At 59.3% G+C, this 22,267-nt stretch overlaps 1 protein-coding gene across 1 annotated transcript; it reads left to right on the top strand.

Moving 5' to 3' along the window:
- The first annotated feature begins 4,426 nt into the window (after positions 1-4,426).
- Positions 4,427-16,359, top strand: FBXO41 (F-box protein 41). The gene is made up of 12 exons (XM_050896561.1): positions 4,427-5,148; positions 8,250-8,460; positions 8,833-8,912; positions 9,041-9,351; positions 9,502-9,743; positions 10,173-10,288; positions 10,534-10,686; positions 12,769-12,864; positions 13,898-14,016; positions 14,242-14,400; positions 15,120-15,235; positions 16,297-16,359. Exons 1-12 carry the CDS (start codon positions 4,427-4,429, stop codon positions 16,357-16,359), a joined length of 2,388 nt encoding a protein of 795 aa, XP_050752518.1.
- Positions 16,360-22,267: the final 5,908 nt, after the last annotated feature.

Below are 22,267 nucleotides of genomic sequence, written 5' to 3'. Positions count from 1 at the left end.
ATAAGGACCTCAGCACCCAGGTTTCCTTTGGAAAGAGGCATCTTTTGGGCACCTCTCCACGGGACGTCAGCTCTTGCCGGGCAGTAAACAGCTTTCCCTGCTTTCCCCCACACCGCTGGCCATGCATGATGCATGAGGCCTTTATTAATACCCCTTCGAAAGTGCATCTATTATTGATGCTGAGTCTGAAAGCTCTGCGAAGGCACCCAGGCTCGAGCCTTCGCCCTCTGCTCCCCTGGCCAGCGCTGCCGAGGGAGGGCGGGAGGGAGGGGGGCACCCACCACGGCAGCTGGGTGCAGCTGCTTCTGGGGCGGGATGGGACTGAGCACGCGTGCTTGTGTTTTTAGGAGAGGAGGAGAGGTTGCACCCTGAAACCTGGGGCTACTCAGGGCTGGGGACAACCATTCACCCCCCAGGCCGGCAGCATCCTGGTCCCAACGCTGCCGTCTTCCTCCACGTCCATGTCAGAGACAAGAAAACACGGCAGTGCTGGATGCCTTCGGCGCTGGGGACCAAGCTGAGGTGCTCAGGGCCTCAATCAGGACCAAGGCAGGGATTAAGCCAGGGTGATCGGGGACCAGATCAGGACCAAGCCAGGGACCAAGTCGAGGTGCTTGGGGACCAGCTGGGGACCAAGCCAGGGTGCTCAGGGACTGGATCAGGACCAAGCCAGGGACCGAGCCAGGGTGCTCAGGGCCTCAATCGGCACCAAGCCAGGGATTAAGCCAGGGTGCTCAAGGACCAGATCAGGACCAAGCCAGGGACCAAGCTGGGGTGCTCAGGGACTGGATCAGGACCAAGCCAGGGTGCTTGGGGGTCAGCTGGGGACTAAGCCATGGTGCTCAGGGACCAGAACAGGACCAAGCTGGGGTGCTCAGGGACTGGATCAGGACCAAGCCAGGGTGCTTGGGGGTCAGCTGGGGACTAAGCCATGGTGCTCAGGGACCAGAACAGGACCAAGCTGGGGTGCTCAGGGACTGTCTCAGGACCAAGTCAGGGTCCTTGCAACCGTGGGTCCAGCCCAGGATGGGGAAGGAGCAATGCAGGTGCCCACGCTCGGCCACACACCCCACGCTGGCTGGCCCCCCTGAGGGGATGCTCCGGGGTGATCCCAGCCAGGAGCCTGCCGGGACAGGGGCTTCACTGGTGGGGGTGAGGGTGGGATTGGGGGGCAGGGGAGATGCAGGATGAGGCCGGCGGGCTGCCGCATGGCAGCAAGGCCCGGCGGAGGGCCCGCGGTATTCGTGGGGAGACAGGCAGAGGGAGCTGTGAAGGAGGAAAGCGGCAGAGAGAAACAGTCCGGGCTCAGGCTGCAAAGGAGGAGGAGGCGGCTGCTAGCGCTCGCCCTCCCTCCTTCCCTCCATCCCTCCATCCCTCCCTCCCTCGCCCCTGCCTTCGCCATGCACGGCCCCCCCTGAGCCCCGCAGCACCCCGGGGACCTGCCGTCCCCAGGGTGCCCAGCAGCCCTCGCCCTCCCGCCACCCCACCGGGGCCTTCGGCCTCTGCTCCCTTCCTCCTCCTCCTCCTCCTCCTCCTCCCGCAGCCACCACCCTCCCTCCTTCCCCAGGGCCTGGCTGGCATGGAGGTGTTGGCTGCAGGGAGCCGGATGCTTCCCGCGGCTCCTGCCTCCTCCCCGGGCTGCATCCCTCCTGCCTGGCATCCCTCCTCCCCGACAAAGCCCTGAGCCGCTCAGCAGCCACCTCCTTTGTGCACCGGAGCGGGTGTACGTGCTCCGTCCCCCCACCCCGTAGCCCCCCGGCTCGCTCCGTTCGACGGGGACGGTGGTGGCCGGCGGGGAAGCGGGAGAGATGCTGCCCTCGCCGGAGGAGCCAAGAGCGGGAGGTCGGCGGCGAGAAGCAGGTATGGGGCGAAGCGGGATGCTGTGCTGGGAGGCGGTGGCTTGTCCCCAGGCTGCTCCTCGCCCAGGGCCCCCAGGGAGCAGGGGGACGCAGCGGGGACAAAGCCACTGCCAGGAGGTGAGGAGGGACCCGCTGCTCCTTGCTCCAGGTGCTGGGGGACTAGATGCACCCCAGCTTTTCATGCCCACCTCCCACAAGCACCTCATCCCCAGCCACCCTTGCCCACCGCGGTGCCCCCACCCCGCTCCGTCCCACCCCACTGCCGCCTCAGCCGGGGAAGGATGGGGACCAGCGGGCACACGGCACCGGCAGCATCCGCCACCCCGGCAGCATCCGCCACCCTGGCAGCATCCGCCACCGCCACCTCTTTTCTCCATCCCCCCCTTCCCTCTTCAACCAGGCAGTGGAGCTGCCTGCTGGTAATTTTTTTTTTTTTTTTTTTTTTTTTGGGAGGGGGGGAAGGCAGGAAAAATGTTAAACAATGCGAAGAAAGGATCCATGATGAATCGCAGGTAGCGGCGCCGAAGCAGCCCAGGGATGGGTTTTGCCTGCTGCTGCAATCTCCCAGCGGCCGGGAGCGTTTCCCGGCTCCGGATGCCTGTGGGCTTTATTAGCGTGGCCACCGTAGTAATGACTCCGCTAATAATTTCCTTAAATCCTGGTCGTTGCTGGGAGGGGGGGGGTCAGAGAGAGGAGACGTTTTGTGGTCAGGGTAGGACATGCCCAGGACAGGGACCAGGCGATGTGTGCATTTGGACCTGCCTGGGCCAGATCCTGCCTTGGCTTATGGCTGGGAAATACAGACCGAGGCTGATCGGGTACCCCGGGAGACGCGGGCAGGGATCCAGGCCTGAGATATCGGTGGCACGATGCTGTGGCCCCATCCCTACGGTGGAAAAGCGCTTTCTCATCCCATCAGCAGCAAGCGAAGTTGCCGGCGGTGCTTTGTGTTCACCGGGTTTCGGCCAGGCTGGCGCCGGTGGTCACCCAGGCGGGGTTAACGTGCGAGGTTGCATTTTGTAACGACCCCAAAACACAGCCAGGCAGTTCCAGAAATCCTCCCAGCACATCTTATTTTTATTTTCTGCACGGATTTCTTGCCTTTACTGGTTCTTCCCTAAAAAATGGTTTCCCAAACCTCGTGGCCCGGTTGTGCCCTCCGAGGGGAGTGCTGGGCCGTGGGGGACGCCGCCCTGGGGACAAGCACGGATGGAGGGTTCGGTGGAGGTTTACTGCTCACCGAGGCTGGCGGTTGTGGGGTGCAGAGGGGCTGAGAGGGGTTTTAGGGTGGCGGGAAGAGCCCTTTGTGGGATATTGCAGAGCGACGAGCAAGGGATGCTCCCACCCACGGGTGCCCTCGGTGCTTTGGGGTGAAAGCACCGCAAAAAATGCACCCCGATAGGTGCTTGTGCCTCCCAGGCTGGAGGAGACCATGGTGACCTCCTAGGCTGGATTTCTGCTGGCTTATCCCGTTTCACAAGGGTGGGGTTTTCCCCCCCGATGTCTTGGAGGGTTTTGTGAGTGGGGGATAAAGAGGTCCCCACAGGGTTCCTCACTTGCCTGGGTGTGGGAAGCCACCAGAACCTCTGTATCACTGGGACAGCACAGCATGGGGGTCCCACAGCCCCCGAGGGGATCAGCGATGAGACCCGATGGCTGCGGTGGGGGGCTGGAGAAGTCACTAATCCTGCTACAAGGCTGCACGGGCTGATCTAGCAGGACTGGGTCACCCTTTGCTTGGAGGAGGTGGCTCCCCGCACCCCAGCTCCAGTGTCAGACACAGGGATGCTCCCAGGGCCTGCAGACCCCTGGCACTGCAGGGGCTCATTGCGTGGTGGTTGGGCAAGAAAGCACACGGGTCACCCCTTTGTGACAAGCTCAGGGCGGATGGAGAGATATTTCCCATGGCTTGTCCGCCTTCCTGACGGCTATACTCCTCCCAAATGGTTGTGAACCTTCCCAATGGTTGTGCGCCTTCCCAAGGAGTGGGGGACCTTCCCAACGGTTATGGATCTTCCCAGGGGCTGCACACCTTTCCAAGAGTTATGCACCTTTCCAAGGGTTGTGGATCTTCCCAAGGGTTGTGGATCGTCCCAAGGGTTGTGGGTCTTCCCAAGGGTTGTGGATCGTCCCAAGGGTTGTGGATCTTCCCAAGGGTTGTGGACTGTCCCAAGGGTTGCGGACTGTCCCAAGGGTTGTGCACCTTCTTGAGCATTGTACACCCGCCCAAGGGTTGTGCATGAGTGGGAGGAACACAGGAGGGGAGGATGGAGGCAGAGAGGGGACCAAGAAGCAGGGCCAAGGAGGGACTTCTGGGGACCTGCCGTCCCTGTATCACTAACCCCCCTATCTCTTCTAGCGCCTGGCACCGGCCGATGCTGACATTCCCCCCCAGACTCATCGGACCTTCCACTCCCATCCCAGGGTTCCCACCCCGCCATGCCCCAGCAGAGCTGCAGCCCCACCGCCCGGGGCTCCCCAACCCATCCCGCGTGCCATCGGTCCATCCATCCCGCGCCATGAGCGGGGCCGTGCGGTTCCCCTGCGTCGGGGTGCGTAGCTGAGGGATGGCCTCGCTGGACCTGCCCTACCGGTGTCCGCGGTGCGGGGAGCACAAGCGCTTCCGCAGCCTCTCCTCGCTGCGGGCGCACCTGGAGTACAACCACACCTATGAGACCCTCTACGTCCTCTCCAAGACCAACAGCATCTGCGATGCCGCCGTCTTCCCCCTGGCCGCCGACGGGGCCCTGCTGACGCCAGCCGCCCGGCGGGACTACTTTGAGAGCACCTCCTTCCAAGGCAAGGACCAGCGCTTCTCCTGCGACCTCGTCCCCGCCGAGGAGCTGGAGCCGGCCCCGTCCTCCTCCCCCTCGCCCCGCTATGTCCACGAGATCGAGATCCCGCTGACAGAGATCTTCACCCGGGGCAAAGCCGTGGCACCGGCCCCCGCGCCGCCGGCCGCTATGGACGCTGCCTACGAGGAAGGCTTGGCCCGCCTGAAGATCCGTGCCTTTGAGAAGCTGGAGGTGGACAAGCGGCTGGAGAAGCTGACGGAGGAGGTGGAGCAGAAGATCGCCTCGCAGGTGGGCCGGCTCCAGGTGGAGCTGGACCGCAAGAGCTCGGAGCTGGAGAAGGCCAAGCAGGAGAGCCTGCGTCTCAGCCGGGAGAAGCAGGAGCTGGAGGACCGGGCATCTGAACTGTCCCGCCAGGTGGACGTCAGCGTGGAGATGCTGGCCTCCCTCAAGCAGGACCTGGTGCAGAAGGAGCAGGAGCTCACCCGCAAGCAACAGTGAGTCCTTTGCCCCTTCTCCCAGCTGCAGGGTGGGGGGAGATCTGTCCCCGGTGGTGAGCCCTGAGGAGCCCAACACCGTCGCCAAACCCTCAGACCAAGTGCTAGGGCACAATCTCCTTGGCAATGCCCATTAGCATCATCTCTCATCAGGTTTTGCATCTTCTCTCCCACGGGCAGTGTCCGTATAGACCTGAGCGTCTCCATGTCTATGACCAAGCTGGGTCACGTCATGCCAGAGCTTGTCCCAGAGCCACCGGTGCCCCCAGGACATGGCCAAGCTGGGGATGTACATGACCATCCTGCTGTCCTGCCAAGGAACGTGGTGGTGGCCATGTTGCTGCAGCCCATCTCTAGTACCAAAGGGTGTCCCCCCAAAACCAGGGCTGGGTCATCCCCTCTGGCTCCACAGCTGAATTGTCCAGCCCTATATAACCTGAGCAATCCCATTGACCTGTCCCATGGTCGCAAACATGAGAGGGGCCACCTTGGCCATGCCTAATTCAGGGTTTTTCTCCCAGAAGGAGGGTGGGATAGCCCAAGCAGTATGACCTTCATTTGCTGTTAGGACCGTGGCACTGTCATCCTCATTTTCATCCCACGTTCCCCACTCAACACCCGATTCCCACCCCAGCACTGCTCCTGAGTTTCCCTCCAGTCAAGGGTTGGGTCATTTTGCCCATCGGTGTTGCTCAAGCAAACCAGACTTTGTTCCTCAGGAGTTTCTTAGCAAAGCTGGAGGCCACCACGGTGTCCGGAAGGTCAGTGAGGAGCAGGTTAGTGGGGGACAGTCATGGTTGTGCTGCGCTGGGAGCACTGGTGGGATTCCTCAAGGTCTTGTCTTGATCCCCACCATCGTCAGCATGTTCGTTAATGACTTTTTGACTCCAAAATAATAACCGCGGCTCAGAAGCAAGGTTCACAGGATTTGCTGGTGGTGGGGATGGTCCTGGAGTGAGGAGTGGGATGACGCTGGGGCTGGATAAGGGCAACACCTCTTGGTTTGGATGTGTGTGTATGGGACAGGCAATGGGGAGGTTTGGGGGCTGCCATCGGCTGCCTCGTGGGTGTTGTCCAGGGGCATCTTGGGGGTGTGTGGTGGCAGGATGAGGGCCACCAGAGTGGACAAGTCTGGAGCAGGGCCTGGAGACATGGAAGACAGGGAGGACAGAGGGTGACCGATGTGTCAAACACGTCTTTTTCGGTCCATGGTGGAGCCTGGACACCATTACCACCTAAGAACCTGGTTTTATGCCCCAAAACTACCTCCTGGACCTCTCTTGCCTTAGAGAAACCCTCCTGCCCCTTGACTGTCCCCATCGGTCCCCAAACTCCTCCAGCCAGAGTGACAAAATCCCTTGCCAGGTTGCAGAGAGAGGATGGGAAGAGCTGATGAAAAGACATGGGTTTTTTCCTAGATGTGGGGAAATCATCGGAAATCATTTTCATCGGCAAAGCCAGTTTCACCCTTCCCCAAGAACAAAACGTTACCCGGGACATTTCCCAGCCCTGCCAGCTCCGAAACACCACGAGGCCGTTGTCCCCATGGGAGGCTTTTTTTTGCTCCTGGGCTCCGTTTGCTTTGCCGGGGGTGTTTTTCCACTCGCTCCATGGGAATGAGAGAGATGCAGGTGATAACCATCAGCATCACCTTACACCCGCCGTGCCAGCGCCCCATTTGCCTTCCAAATCTCCGGGGGCCCCTCGCCAGGAGCCTTCCCAAATCATTACCGGGGAGCTCCCAAGCTCACCCTGCAAATGGCAGGTTGGGGGGCAATTAATTGCTAATTAAATGGCAATTAATAACCAGCAATGGGAATTATGTCGCTAAGGGCTGCCCCCTCCTTTTCCTTCGCTCTCCTGTGCAGATTGGCGTGGCTGGGTGTGCACGGTCAGGTGTGCGCGGTCGGGTGTGCACAAGACAGACGCGCAGAGCTGTGTTTGTGCGTCTGCAGGGGTTCACGGATGCGGAGCGAAGGTGTGAGAGCGGTTGTGCACGTGTGTGTGCGCACCGTCGACTGTGCGGGTGTGATCGGTGCTGGGTGTGCGTGCGACCCACCATACGTGTGTCTGGGGGCATGTGCGCGCGTGCACGCTCATGGTGCTGCCTGGGCGTGTGTGCCAGTTGTGTCTGGCTGGCCGGGTGTGTCGGGGTGTACGTCTGCCTTTGTGTTTTCACGGCGCTTGTGCGCGTAAGGGTGGCTCTGCGCGCGCGTGTGGTGCACTTGTGGGTGTGCACGATGGCTGTGCCTGTGTATGTGCCTGGGTGTACACGTGTGCGTTCACGGGGCATGTGCATTTGCAGGGGATGCGATGGCTGCGCGTGTTTCCGGGACGTGTGTGCTCGCGGGGGTGTGACGGCAGCGTGTGCCTGAGTGTCCATGCCCATGTTTTTGGGAAGCGGATGAGTGTCGGCGGGTGTATGTGTGCCTGGGCACACGCGTGTGCGGGGCAGGATGGGGCCACCTCGGGTCGCTGAGCTGCTGGCATGCTCCACCCCAGAGCTGGCCGCATTTTGGGGATGACATCTCAGCACCTCAGCAGGGTGAACCCTGCCCATCCGCAGGCTCGAAGCTCCCGAGCGCCTGCTAATTAATGTGTTAATGAGGGAGCCGGGGCCCTGCAACCACTGGGCTTAACGGGGTACGGGGCTGAGCGGGGTTTAAGGACTTCAGGCTGCCCTTAACGTCTTTCCTTTAAGTCTGCCCCGAATGAGGCAGGGTACCACTGCCTTCCTCCTCCATCATCCCGCCCACACCATCATCATCCTCCTCCTCCACTCCATTGCGCTCAGGGGCCTGACTCCAGTCCTGGGAGCGATGTACATCCCAGCAAAGGTGCTGGGGATGTCATCTTCCCCAAAACAAGGTGGCCACATCCACCCTGCATGCCAGGAGCATCCTTTGGTCCCTGCTCTGCCCCGAACCATGCGCAGGAGCCATCTGGGCTGGCACAGACCCAAATCAGGCTGGTGATGGAATGGTCCGGATGCGCACGAGCATCCTTGACCCCCCCACCCCAGCTCGCAGACAAGGATGGAGGTGCTTAAGAGGGACGGGTGGGAAAGGATTGGGGTGTCACCCACTGGTCCCTCCACGCAGGGAGGTGCTGCAGATCGACCAGTTCCTGAAGGAGACGGCCGCTCGCGAGGCCAACGCCAAGGTTCGCCTCCAGCACTTCATCGAGGAGCTGCTGGACCGGGCGGACCGGGCCGAGAAGCAGCTCCAAATCATCAGCAGCAGCTGCGGCACCACCCCAAATGGCAGCCTGGGACGCTGCGGCACGCCGGGGGCCAAGGCCGCCGGCCGACCGGTACCTCCACGGGCACAGGCACGGGCACACCCCAGCGACTTCGGGCATGCACCCATGTGGCTTCTGTGATAGCTGCAAAGGGTTGAGCGGGGAGGTGTAGGGACCCCCATCTCGTTCCCGTGGGGAAATGGATAATCCTGGGTGGGGGGGATCCCAAAGAGAAGTTGCTTCTCGGTGGGTCTGTGTTTCCGTGGCGAGTGTGGGCAAGGCGCTGGGGCGATGCTGGAGATGCTCTTCTGCATCCCACTTGGGTATGGCCTCACCCCAAAACGCAGCTGGCACTGGGTGGGTTATCGGGGTCGTCTCCCTTGGCTGCACCACCCACATTTTGGGTTTCGCCACGTTAGCTCTTCTTGTCCCGTCTCCCCGCAGAGAGACCGGCACCCGGGGCCAGGGGCGGCCGTACATGGTCCTTACGGCGTGTCCAACCAGCGCTCCTCCTCCAGCACCGGGTGAGTCCCCTATCCGTGCTGCCTGTTCGGGATCTTAATGGGATGCTCATTTTTTGGCGGGCAAGGGGCTGACGGGAAGGGGATGCACACCCCGGCGAGCACTGAGGTTGGGCATCCCTGTCCCCCAGGGCCTCAAGCCGGGCAAAAGCCGTGTCGCAGAGCTCGGGCTGCTACGACAGCGACAGCGCAGAGCCATGCCCCACCGATGACACCACCGACGGGCATCCCTACCCGGCGCGGGACGGCGCCCGGGGCTCGGGGCTGCGCCGGCAAGCCATCCAAAACTGGCACCGCCGGCCCTACCGCAACAGCACTGAGGGCGAGGAGGGTGACGTCTCCGACGTGGGCTCCCGCACCACCGAGTCGGAGGCTGAGGGCTGGGAGCCGGAGGCACCCGGATCTGCCGCATCCCGACCTGCCGGCAGCTGCCGGCTGACGGGTGAGACCACGCTGGGCTCTTCTGGTGGGGTGGGAGGACAGGGAGGCTGGAAGGTGGGGGACGGGGATGGCTCCTCAGCTCCACGAGGAGCATCCCTTCCCTGCCACCCTCCCCGGCCGCCGGTGGCAACTGACGGTGGGTGTCCCGCAGCCAGGACCGAGGGAGCCGGGGTCAAGGCAGGCCGGCTGGAGAGGGGCAGCCCGGGCCACTCCAGCGAGGTGATCAGCCCCGAGATCCTCAAGATGCGGGCCGCTCTTTTCTGCATCTTCACCTACCTGGACACCAAGACCCTGCTGCGGGCGGCCGAGGTGTGCAAGGACTGGAAGTTCGTGGCCCGGCACCCGGCCGTGTGGACGCGGGTGCTGCTGGAGAACGCCAGGGTGTCCTCCAAGGTACTGGGGATGGGGATGGCACTGCCCGGGGCGAGACCTTTCTTGCAGAAAGGTGAAGCTGCGCAAGCATGTCGCTTGTGTTGATCGTCACGCCGTTATGGTCATGGGAACGTGGGTGCACACAGCTGTGTGCTTGCACCAGCGGCTGGATGCGTTGCACGTTCACACGTGCATGCTTGTGGGCATGAGCTCACATGTGCACACGTTTTCACGTGCTTTTGTAGTCACACCCGTGATTTTGTTGCATGCACTCTTGCGTGACCTCGTATGTGCATTTTCACATATTTACGGCATGTGTGTGTGCATGCAGAAATGCCTGTGTGTCTGTGCACGTGTGTGCACAGATCTGCCCAAAGACAGCCAAGGATGGGTGGCGTGGGGCATGCTGAGGGCGTCCCCCTCGGTGACGGCCACCCCTGTCCCCCCCAGTTCCTGGCCATGCTGTCTCAGTGGTGCACCCAAATGCACTCCCTCACCCTCCAAAACCTCAAGCCGCGCCAGCGAGGGAAGAAGGAGAGCAAGGAGGACTACATGAAGAGCACGCGGTGAGTCCCCACATCCCGGGCACCCTCCTCCCACAGCCGGAGCCGCTGGTCCTCAGGGATGACGATTCTCCATGAGCCCCAACGTTCCGTTTCCACTGACGGACGTTCATCGCACACCGGCTCCTGCTGTGGGTTTGGGGCATCCTGGAGCCACGGATCCCCGTGGGACATGTCACTCTCTTGGGGTGGCCGTGGGGAGTGTGAGCGCGGGTGCCCGTGCCTGACCCTGCCTCCATCCCCGGCAGGGGCTGCCTGGAAGCCGGGCTGGAGTCCCTGCTGAAGGCGACGGGCAGCAACCTGCTCATCCTCCGCATCTCGCACTGCCCCAACGTGCTGACGGACCGCTCGCTCTGGCTGGCCAGCTGCTACTGCCGGGCCCTGCAGGCTGTCACGTACCGGTAAGGATGGCCACCGGCATCCTCCCTTACCCACGGGGACCGTGTGATTCCCTGGCTGGGAGAAGCCTGGGAACATCCATGGGATGTGCTGGGACTCCTCTGATGCCCATCCCCATTCCCTGTCAGAACGCAGCCCGTCTGGCCAGGTGCGAAGGACCCACTTTTCCATGTCCCCAGCCCAGCGGCAGCCCCAGTGTCCAGTGTCCCCAGTGCAAGCTGTCGTTGCAACTCTCATCCCCTTCTGGCATGTTCCCATGCGGATGTTTCCCTTCCAGCTCCATTCCCAACATCTTGTTACCGATCTCACCCCAGCTGGAGGCGTGACCGGGGTCTTGGTATGGGGTCACTGCTTTATGGTAGAGAAGGGTGAAGAGGTGCACCAAGACCGGGGCCCAGTGAGGTCCCACCTGACTGTCACCCCCTGATGAAGGCTTCTAATGGGGTGAAGAGACCTCGGGGTCCTCTGTCCTGGGAGGGAGGAACAGCTCTGCCACAGGATTGCTAAGACCCAACTTGGAGACCTTGCCCAAGATCAAGGACACAAGGCCCATGATGGTGTAGGTCCTGGAGGAGGTCACAGGTCCTAGAGGAGATCACTGACTGCTCCTTCGTCTTGGCCACCTTCCGAAGAGGTTCTGCCTCCTGTGGAGACAGGATTTACCTTTCCTACACACTCAGAGGATGATCCTTGCTCTGCTGCACCCTGCAGATGACCGCTTCAGCCTTGATATCCATTTCACCTGCAGCTGATGGGTGTCCTCGTCCAGCCCAGCATGGAGAGTCCTTCAGGTGGGAAAGCACACCCAGCCAGCTCCTCTGTTTTGGACCAAGTGAGCTCAGACACGGCTCTGATCTGGGGATCTCACACCATGAGGCAGCCCAGTGCTTCTGGGTTTAACCCAAAGAGTCCTCCATCGGCCCTTCCAAAGGCGTTAGAGCAAGCCCAAGCACTCCTGGCACATTGCTAACCTGTGACTCTGACTCATGCTCTAATTAACCTGCGACACTCGCAAGGGGCTCTTGGCAGGCTTCTTCAGTGGAGATGTGTAAAAAGCTCAAGATAACACCCTTCACTTATTTTTAGGCTTGCCTGAAGTTTTGAAGTAGGTCATTTAGAGTTAGGAAGTGTGGCCTCGGTCTTCGGGAGGAAGCCTGGTGCAGTGAGATGGCCAGGGGCCTCTGTTTGGGCTGGTGGCATCAGGATGATGCTCTCTGACATCTCTCCCCCATTGACTTGGTGCTGGGAGCCGATGGCATCAGCGAAAGCTCCTCTGAGCCAGTGGCACAAATGCCGGGTGGGCAGGCAGAGCCTGCTCAGTGCCATGACTCATGATAAACCTACACCTCCACCATGCCCCTGCACGAATCCAGCGGCATCCCATGAGGTCTGTTTTGATACCTCCAAAAACACCAAGGAGGAGCCCACAGCAAACCTCTGCGGCGACATTTGGCCAACAGCCACCTACAGATGTGGTGGCACAACCGCAGAGCTGGTGCAGAGGCCATGGAGCAGCCACTGCCCTTGGCTGGAAGTTACCACCCATCAGCTGAAACGTCCTTACCACCTCCTGGCACCTTCCCCATCCAGGCCGGGCAGGTGGCAAGTGAAACCAACCCAATGGGATCTGCAGGGATGTTACATTTGCTCTGCAAGGGTACTCGGCCTGTCAGTCTCAGTTCAATCACTTGCCACCTTCGCATCTGGAAGACTTCTGCCTTCACCTTCAACCTCACCTTCAACCACCAACCTCACCTTCAACCATCAACCTCACCTTCAGCCTTTACCTTCAGCCTTACCTCATCTTCAATCTCACCTTCAGCCTCACCTCCAACCTCACTTCTTCCATTTTTCTTGACATTGCACATCCGTAGGCACAATTCCAGACAGAAATGCCTTCAGCCTTCCTGCGTGGACTGGTGTTGGGACTGTCTGGTTCACGGGCAGATCGTGGGTTATAAATAATGACCAGATTTGTACCTCCAGGTGCAAAGAGATGTAGCAGCATGGAGGCTGCAGACACAGCCCCCAGCGCTGGCATCACTGCCGGTGGGGGCCACCACGTCTCCTCTGTGTTGTTCCAGGAGCTCTACGGACCCCGTGGGTCATGAAGTCATCTGGGCCCTTGGAGCAGGTTGCAGGGACATCATCTCCCTCCAGGTCGCACCTCTGCATCCGTGGTAAGAATTATGTTACAAGGAGGCCAGGCTGAGTGTGAGGGGCACCACTGGGCTGGAAAGAAATCGGGTGGAGATCCAGATTTGCTTGGGGGGATTCCTTGTGGGATAAGCAGCAATCCTGGAGGCTGGTCTAGGGGACTGGGAGCTTGGCCCCATCCCTCCCTGGGAAGGCTGGGAGCTGTTGGTGTAGGCACCTCCTTGCCGAGCTGGGATTGTTTCCAGGGAGGCTGCTAACACCAGAGATGAAAGGGTAGCCATGGTGGGTCTGGTAGGCGATGCTGAACATCAAACGCTTGTCTGAGCTCCTCATTGCTCATATAACAGCAGCTCTGAAGGGCCTGGATGTTTTTAAAAGGGTGTCGAGTCACTGCTTAGGGAGATGACTGCAGTTGCTCTCGCTTTGGAAAAGAATTTTGGGGGCATGAAGATGCTGGTGGATCTCCGCCCCACAATGTCTGGGTGCTCAGGAGTTCATGGCTCACAGAGCAGGTCACTTGGCTCCTCACCTCTGTGCCGTGGGGCTGCCTCCTGGGCATTTCTTCTTGTCCTGGGAGGTTTGTCGCAATGTCACGTCCCCGGTCAGCCTGGATCGAGGTGTACAGAGGGAGATGTCTCTTAGCAGGAGAAGCTGGATGTCAAGTCCCAGACAGCTGGTTTCTTCCCTGGGGGAAACACCACATGGCATGTGGGCTTCTCCACCTGAGCTAGCGGTCCAGGCTTCTGCTACTGGTTTGATCACCGCAAGCAACAGAGTTCAGGGCCTGATTCAGATCTCGAAAGGTGGAGGGTTTGGGGCAGAGGGACTCCACTGAGTGCATGGACCTGCCCTGCCCTGGTTGCAGCACAGTCCAGGGTGGTTGCTCAGATGGAGACGTCTGCTCTGCAGACACCTCCTTCCAGTGTGGTGACCCCTGGGTTGGTGGGGTGGGAGACGTCCCAATCCCACGCCACTTGCAGGAGCGCTCGTGGAGGCGGGGTGGGGTGTGAGCTTTTCTGCCAGCCCTCCCCAGCTCTTTCTTCTTCATCTCCCCAGCCAGCAGCCAACACGTTTCAGCAACCGCTGCCTTCAGATGATCGGCCGGTGCTGGCCGCACCTGCGGGCGCTGGGCGTTGGAGGGGCAGGCTGCGGTGTCCAGGGACTGGCGTCCTTAGGTAAGCAGCTCTCCTGACGGGACAAGGAGAAGGGGACCTTGCTGGAGGCAGGGTATATCCCTAGGAGATGCCCCATGGGGATCTCAATGGAGAAGCCCACCCCAAGGACCATGGGTGCACCCTGCCCCTCCTTGCTGCCACCCATCCCTCCTACCACCCCAGTCCCATCGGCTGTCCTCATCCCTTCCCCGTGGGACGCTGACGGCGGGCGCTCTGTCCTTCCAGCCCGAAACTGCATGCGGCTTCAGGTCCTGGAGCTGGACCACGTGGCGGAGATCAACCAGGAGGTTGCGGCGGAGGTGTGTCGAGAGGGACTGAAGGGGCTGGAGATGCTAGTGCTGACCTCCACGCCGGTCACCCCCAAAGCCCTGCTGCACTTCAACAGTGAGTAGCAATGCCAGGGGGGAGTGCATAGCATTGTCCATTGACCAAAAGGCCACCAGATATCCAGATCCATGAACCAGACCCACCCACAAGAACCCACCGCCAACACTGGAAGGGGCTAGGAGCTCCGTGGTGGAAGGTTTCTAAGAGGGGATCCAACAGCGCCCTGCTAAGGATGGATTGAGAAGAGCTGATCTTGCCTTGGGCCATAGGGAGGACGGAGACACTCCCTCCATGCTCCCCGCGGTGTAAGCGAGGCCTCAATGTCTGTGGCACATCTGAGGTTCACCCTGGTGTACCTGAGTTTGGAGTCACGCCATTTACTGAAGCCGTTTGCCAGGACGGGAGCTCTGGGGGGAAAGAGGTCTGCAGCTGGCAGGAGGGTCTGTTTGAGGTGCTGTTCCTGGTGGTCACGGCACACGTGACTGTGGTTGGACTTGCTGGGAACCCACCCCTCTGGGTGGAAGAGTAAGGGTCTCCCAAGGAAGCTGTAGGACTGCTGATTTGGGATAGGACAATCAGGGACCATCTCATAGACCACTGTCCTCCCTACAGAGGCCTTGGTCACCAAAAGCGGATCTCCTCCATCTTCAGGGTGAGGTTTCTCCAAATGCATAAGGCCTTGAGGAGCACTGGGTGGGTTTCAGGGTCCATCCTGGCTGCGGGGAGGCTATCTCCCCACCAGGTACGGCGAGGCCAGGCGGTACCTCTGCCCCCAGGTGTGTGCCGGAACCTGAAGTCCATCGTCGTGCAGGTGGGCATTGTGGACTACTTCAAGGAGCCCCACAGCCCTGAAGCCAAGAAGATGTTTGAAGAAATGGTGAACAAACTCCAGGTAAAGAATGCCACTCCCAGGTCACCCCTGTGTCACCAGTCTCGTGTCCCCATGGGGTCTGAGCACAAATTCTTGCACACCACTGAAGTTCCTCAGTAGAGAACATTTTAGCTCACTGGGGACATCCTGAAGGCTCGCTGTCCTTCAGACGCACATGCCCCAAAGGCTGAAACAAGATCTAACATGCTGTGATTCCTTCCCAGTGCTTTAACCAGGACTGCTTCTCTGTGGGTCTCTTCCCCAGGGACAGAAAAGGGCTGTTGCCTCCTTCGCAGGGCCACTTACTTGCCGAACGCTGTGAAGCGATTTAAAATCCACCCGTGAAAGCAGAAATGGGGTTAATTTTAGTTAGGCTGAGTTGCAGACCTTGCTTAGCTTGCGATGTTCAGCAGAGCTTGGGCTGTCCTTGATCTGTTCAGGGTCTCCAAGGCAGACATCTCCATCTGTGTCCAAGGGGAAAAATAGGTGCCTCCATTTCCAGTTCATCCTCTGGTTGACTTCATCCTGCAGCAAGTTGGGCTCCCGTGGGGGCGTAAGGCGAAACTCCCGTGAGATGCAAAGCAGGACTTGGGGACGGAGGCCCACCAGTGCAGTCGGATGGGGTCAGATGGCTCATGCGGTTCCTGCTCCACCGCCAAGCCCTGGCATGGGAACAACAGTGGGCAGCGAGACAGACCCACGTCCAGGGGCTTCTCCTTCAGAGAAGAGCCATTTCAGAAGGGCTTTCCTTGCATGGCCGCCCACCGTTGTGCTTTGCAGATCCCACCTGCCCCTGCACATTGATGTCATCTGCCCCAAACTACTACTGTCCTCTGGAAGCAGTGTTTTTAACCAAGCAGAAACCAAATCCAGAGCTAGCTTCAAGGGTATGGGATTAAGAGGCGTGGAGCTAATCCTGCAAGGAAGCCAAATCCCCATGGGATGCGGTGGTGGGGATGGGACCAGGCTGGACCCCTTCCCATGGTGGGGATTCGAGATGTCCTCTCCTCTCTCTTGCTCAAGCTGTGGGGCAGCCAGACTGCCAGGTCGTGCACCGACCATGCTTTCTGCTCCTCTTCCAGGCCCTGAGGAAGAGACCCGGCTTCTCCAAGATTTTACACATCAAAGTGGAAGGAGGCTGTTAGACCTTCAGGGAACCACAAAGCACATTCCCTCCTCTGCCTGGCGGAGCCAGAGGCCCCGCAAAACCAAACCCACCGTCCGCCGCTCATCTGTTGCCGGACCTGGAGCACGGAGATGCCGGCCCATGCACAAAAAAAACCCCAAACTCTTGCAGGCCTTAGTGACTGGCAGCCGGCGCTCGTCCCCGGGGCCAGCTCGCGGGCGAGAAGGTGCTACTTAAGGAAATTTTTCAGCTGCCCAAAGAGGCAGGGCTACATTCTTTCCTGGGAGGGAAGATGGCTTCGAACCCCCCGCGGCTGCTCGTTGCCAAGGATCCTTGTTTGGGGAATGTCGTTTTCTTCGAACTCCCTTTCTGGGTTTTTTTTTTGGCCGTTCGATGGTGTGGGAGATGAGGATGGCTCAGCTCATCCCTGTGGGTTCTTTGCAGAGCGCTGGGCTCGGCGCCGCTGCGTCATGGCTGGACCGTCCCCGTCCCCTCCGTGGGCTGGTGGAGGTGGGGTGGGAAGGGGCCGTTCCTCCAGAGGAAATGGTGCCCAGCATTTCTGCAGGGTTTCCGCTCGTTTTCACTTCATTTGTTTAACAGAGGGGCACCCAAACTTGGGTAAATACCGCCCAGAAACCAGCAGCCACGACAGCACAAGCCCAGATGGTAAAGCTGCGCCTCGGGGGCTGTAGGAGCCACAGGACACCAGGAGAGATGGTCGCTCTTCCAGAGGTTTCCAGCCTTACCTCCTCTCCACCCAAACCTTCCTGCCAAGGCAATAAACCATCTCCAAAATCCTCGTCCACCAGGAAACATGGGTCATGCTTCTGTCCCCACCAACATCCACCATCCGCTCAGGCTTCCCCCGGAGCGAGCTGTCCCATGCGGAGAGACGGACTGGCATGGGACATGCACGTTTGGCATCTCATCGCCTTCCCGAGCAGCCTGAAGGAGAAACCCTGGCCAAATTGTCCTGAAATCCAAAGCTGCTGGTGAAAGCACCAACCCAGGTGCCCTGGTAGATCCCTTATCTATGGCCACGGCTGTTTTTTTAATTCTGCTTTTTTCTTCTGGCTGTCTTCTGCCTGCAAGGATGTCATCGCCCCCAAAATACTCTTCTTTTTCCAAAGAAAAAGGCTTTTGAAAGGCATCCGGCAGGATCAGGCGTCTCCATCCTCCATCCTGGGGAGAAGGTGCCAGGAGGTGCCCACGCCATGGGGGACACCCATCACAGCACTGCCAGCAGCAGGGACACACTGACCTTAACCACAGCCCCCTGCCACCCCGAGCCCCAACAAGGCGTGCTTGGACCCAACACGCTGAGCTGAGAGGAGCCAACTGGGAAAAGCAGATTTTGGGGGTTTGTCCTCTTCTCTGGACCACCGTTGGAGGTTTCGGTGCCTGTCGGCCAGCGTGACTGCGAGGAGACAGCCCTTCCCAGGGCATCTCCCCTTTCTCCAGCCCTCCCAGGGTGATGGGCTGCCATGGAGCATCCCCCCGGGAGGGAGAAGGCTGCATACCCATCCTGGTACCACATTCCTCATCTACGGCACGAGAGCTGCAGACCTCAGCCGGGGGCTCCCCGCATGCCAACAGCCCACGGGGACCCCGACAGAAAATAAAATCAATTCCAAATCGCTGAAGCTGGTGATGGGCTGGAGGCAGCTCCTGGGTCTCCAATCCCAGAAAGCACCTCAGGAGACCGTTTCATCCACCCCTCGTCCCGTCTACACCGTCTTCTCCTAAACAGGGTAGGGTTTTTTGGCCATAAACCCCCGTTTGAAGCACCTCCGTTCCCCCACTGACTGCAGCTTTCCAGGAGAAGGCTGTTCCCTGTATGCACAAAATGTGGGAGCCCAAAAAAAAGCCTGCGAGAAACTACCGCGTCCCACCCGTGGGCAGCATTGGATGAGCTCGCTGGCACCGGGGACAAGCTCCCCGCCATGCCCGCCGCGGGTTTACCTCCACCCCGGGGAGACTGGGACACGTGTAATCCAGGGGCAAGAGGAGCAAGGGATGCCCTGACCAGCAAAAAAACCCCACCCAGCAAAGCTACAACCCCCCCGGGGACCACCCGGCGCCCATCCCACGAGCGTGGTCCCAACGGAGATGTCACCATTCGAAACGGCGCAGAGACTTGCAAAATTCCCTTTAAAAAAAAAAAAAAAACAAAAACAAAGTAAGTATTTATTTCTATAAAGAAAAGAAGGAAAAAAAAAAGATTTTAAAGGAAAATTATATACTCAGCATGTTTATACACTCTATGCTTAAAGACTATCGTGTTGGAGAGTCGTGTCCGAAGACTGAAGGTGGCTGCTCCGGGTTTGCTGCTAGCCCGTGCCCGGCCCCTCGCCCGGCTCCTCCGGGCCATGGGGAAGGCAAGGACGGGGTGATGGAAAGCAGGGGGAGATGTTGAGGACTCTTGGAGAAACCTTCGTGCTCACCAGTGAGGTCGGAGCTGCTGCTGGTGGCGGCGGTGGTGTGGAGCGTGGGTGGGTGTGCGATGTCCCCGTCCCCTCCCCGCTGCCGCGAGGGTTTTGTAAGTCACGGCAGGACAACCTCACTCGAATTTGGTGCTTCGGTGCGTCGCCGAGACCAGACCAAACCATCCGCCTCCCCTTGGGGCATTCCCAAAAAGTCCAACTTGTGGCTTAGCAAAGCCACGTTTTTACAAAAATCCTGCGATGACACAAGACCTTGGGCAGGTTCAAGGATTAGAAGATGGAACGTGGGGGTTTTTTTTCCCCATTTTGCCTGGGTCCCTCCCTCCTCCTCCTCCTCAGCTGGGGATGAAGGTGGCTGGCACAGTGACACAGGCTTGGTGGTAATGAGAGCCCTGCGTCTCCCTGGCCCTCCCGGTGGCTCCTAATTGCCCAGGTCGTTAATGGCAACGAGCTCATTAAGGGCTGCGTATTTCTTCCGCTGAAATGTCATATTGATGGTTTCCCTGCTGCTTTCCCTCCCCATCCCGCCAGCGCGTGGCCCCGTTGGCTCCCCCCACAAACCCCCATCGCCCACCCCCATCCCTACGGGATGCTCGGGCGACGCTGCCCGTGGCCGTAGGATTCACCTCATGGGTTGTGGGGTTTCGGCCCCATTGGCTCTGGAAACGATGGAGATGCACAGAAATACCAAATCCCCTGGGAACGCCTTGAAATGACGCAGCGTATTCGGGTGCTGGTAGGGAAGGGATGGCTGCAGCGTGAGCTCAACCCCGTCCTCGACCCTAGAGAAGCCCCAGAGGGGCTCTGCGATGACAATCCCCAGGGCACAGCCGCCCGTCCCGGGGCGAGCATCAGCGGCGAGCAGCTTTCGCTCGGCGTCGTGGTGACGGCCAGATCTGGCAGGGGCTGGATGGACGGTGCTGCCGGTTTCTGCCAGACCTGGTTCCCGCGGGACCAGTTTTGGGGGAGATTTATTCCTTTTCTAGTGAGTTAGCCCAAAGTTTCCCCATGGCCAACGCTCGCGGCATTCCCCTTTGCTTGAATTTGGGTGCCAGTCAGGGATCTCAAGAGGAACAACACCAGCAAAGCCAGCTCGGGGGCCAAATTTATCCCAAATCCATGTTTTTCTGTCTCCCTCGTGTGTTGGATTTTGCTTGTCATCCATCGCTCTGAGCCCCCAGGAGCCGGGGATGCTCCAGGGACTGGCTGCCTCCTCCTGCCTTCGTCCCTGCTCCTGCAGCTTGGCGGGAGGGCCCAGGGCTGTAAGGTCTCGAGGAAAATGGGAACCCTCAGGTTGGCTCTGTCCAAGGAGGTTTTTAAACCTCTTTATCAAGCAAAGAAGGCAAGAAAAAAATATTCCACCTCTTGCCGTGTGTCACGGTCCCAGCTGCCACCCAAGGCACAGCCACGGCCACGTCTTGGACAGCTTGTTTGGATCCTCCAAAAGGCTCCGAATTTGGTTAAAACAGAACAAAAAAAAACCAGGAAAAGTGTTGATAAAGGCTCGTAAAGCGGTCGACAAACATTTTCTCTCAGCTCTTAGAGGAGCCCACCCCAGGAGCTGGCGCATCGCTTCAGCCTCTCACTTTAGGTTGAAAACCTGCAGGTTCGGGCGGAGCGAAAGCATTTGGGAATCGGTGCCAAATGACAAAATGCTTTAAAAAAAAAAAAGCAAAGAAAAAAAAAAAAAAACAAACCAGGGAGTGGGGAGATTTTAGAAGCCAGAGATGGTTTGTTGTGACCGAAGCATCGCGGGGTGTTGTTGCAAGGTGAGCGGTGGCGATGCACGACCTTCCCCATCGGCGGGAGGCAAAATAATCCCCGCAGCAGGCGAAACGGTCCCTCCTGCCCCAAGGAAAAGCTGCTGCACATCCTTCCCCGGTGCACAGCAGCAAGGAGAGGAGGGAAAACTGCCCCGAAAGCAGGAAAAATGGGATTTTCTAATCGAGCCTCGGGCTTGAGCCCTGTGGAAGGGGGCGGATGAGGCGGGCTGGGGCCGGGGAACAAGAGGGTGCAATGGTGCGGGAAGGCGGGATGGCTTTTGGGAAGCGAGCGCGGTAACGCACACTTGCTTAGAGATAATCAGAGGATGCGCTCCCCGCAGGGAGAGGGGGGAAAAAAAAATCTATATATATACATACAGGAATCGCAATTGTTTCCCTAAAGCACTTCACGGTGGCGTTTGCTCCGGCGCAAGCTCAGCCCTGGTGAGCGATTTCCGAGGGGCCCTGTACAGCGACCTCCCCCCTCCCGAAAGGTAGCGAGTTTGCCTCCTAAGTTATTTTTTTAAATCTATATAAATTTAGGTCTATTTTAGTCTTTCGCAGCGATGTGCCAGTGTCTGGAGAACCAAACGTCCCTTTTGCCCACCCCCCACGGTCCCTTGATGCTAAACCCGGTCCTCGACGCTAAATCTGCCGGAGGATGCTGCCCTGGAGGAGCAGGGAGCGGCGGGGATGGGGGTACAGCAGAGATTGGGGTGCAGGCAGAGATGGGGAGGGGGGGTCAGGGTGGTTTTGTCGGCAGCAGGGTCCAACGTCGGCCAGGGAGAGCGGGCGAGGCGGCAGCCGCTGCCCGGCGGCCGCGGGAGACCGTGTTTTTAGCACTTTGGTTGGTACTATCACCTGTAGACGCACTTTGATGTTGTTGCTTTGAAACTTTGCCGAGTGTAAACAATGTGTATTTAAAGAATTACAAAAAAAAAAAACCAAAAAAACCTGCGTAAAGAGCTATTTTATGATTCAGTGTTGAATAAAGACTCTTGAGATTGAGGTGGGGTTTTCGCTCTCCTGGGGGCCACGTCAAACCAAGGCCAGTACCAAACTAGCGAGACCAGTTGCTGTTTGGGGCTTACTGGAAGCATCCCTCCTCTCCCTGCAGGCACAGGGGTTTAGGAACCCATGGTCTCCATTGATCCGGCCCCACGGGGCACAGGGACAACGCGGGGGCACAGGTCTCGGCAGCACGGGAGCACTCGGCGGCACAAGACGGTGCCGCAGAGCCCAGAGGCGGCGGCGGGCAAAGGGAGGGCTTACAGCCCAAAGAGGGGCCGAGAGAGACGTGACTCCCGTCCCCACATCCTTTGGGAACAGAGGGGCTGATCTTAGACTGTTGCAGAGGGGAAAAAAAAAAGTTGAGTTTGAACATTTTTGTGCCAGTTCCCTGCTGGGGAAAAAAAAAAAAAATTGATTTCTGAACAGTCCTGGGCGGGGGAAGGAAAAATGGGATTAATTTTTGGTGGAGAAGACAGCCCAGGCGGCTGGAGGATTCCCAGATGACAACCCCGCAGAGCTAGGAATCAGATTTACAGGTTCACAACTGTAACCACACCTGAAACACCCTCAGCCCCGAGGATCTGGCACCTGCAACGGGCAACCCACCAGCTGCCTGCCCGGAGGGACACGGGATGAGCCCCCGCTAGTCCCACTTTTACCCCTCCCAGGCTGCAGAGCGGCCGCGTTTTCTCTCGGACCTTCAAATGCC

The sequence above is a fragment of the Gymnogyps californianus genome, chromosome 4, assembly GCF_018139145.2.
Source record: "Gymnogyps californianus isolate 813 chromosome 4, ASM1813914v2, whole genome shotgun sequence".
Classification (NCBI taxonomy): domain Eukaryota; kingdom Metazoa; phylum Chordata; class Aves; order Accipitriformes; family Cathartidae; genus Gymnogyps; species Gymnogyps californianus.
The sequence above is the reverse complement of the archived record's forward strand: the minus strand, read 5'-3'. Positions and strand labels throughout refer to the sequence as shown.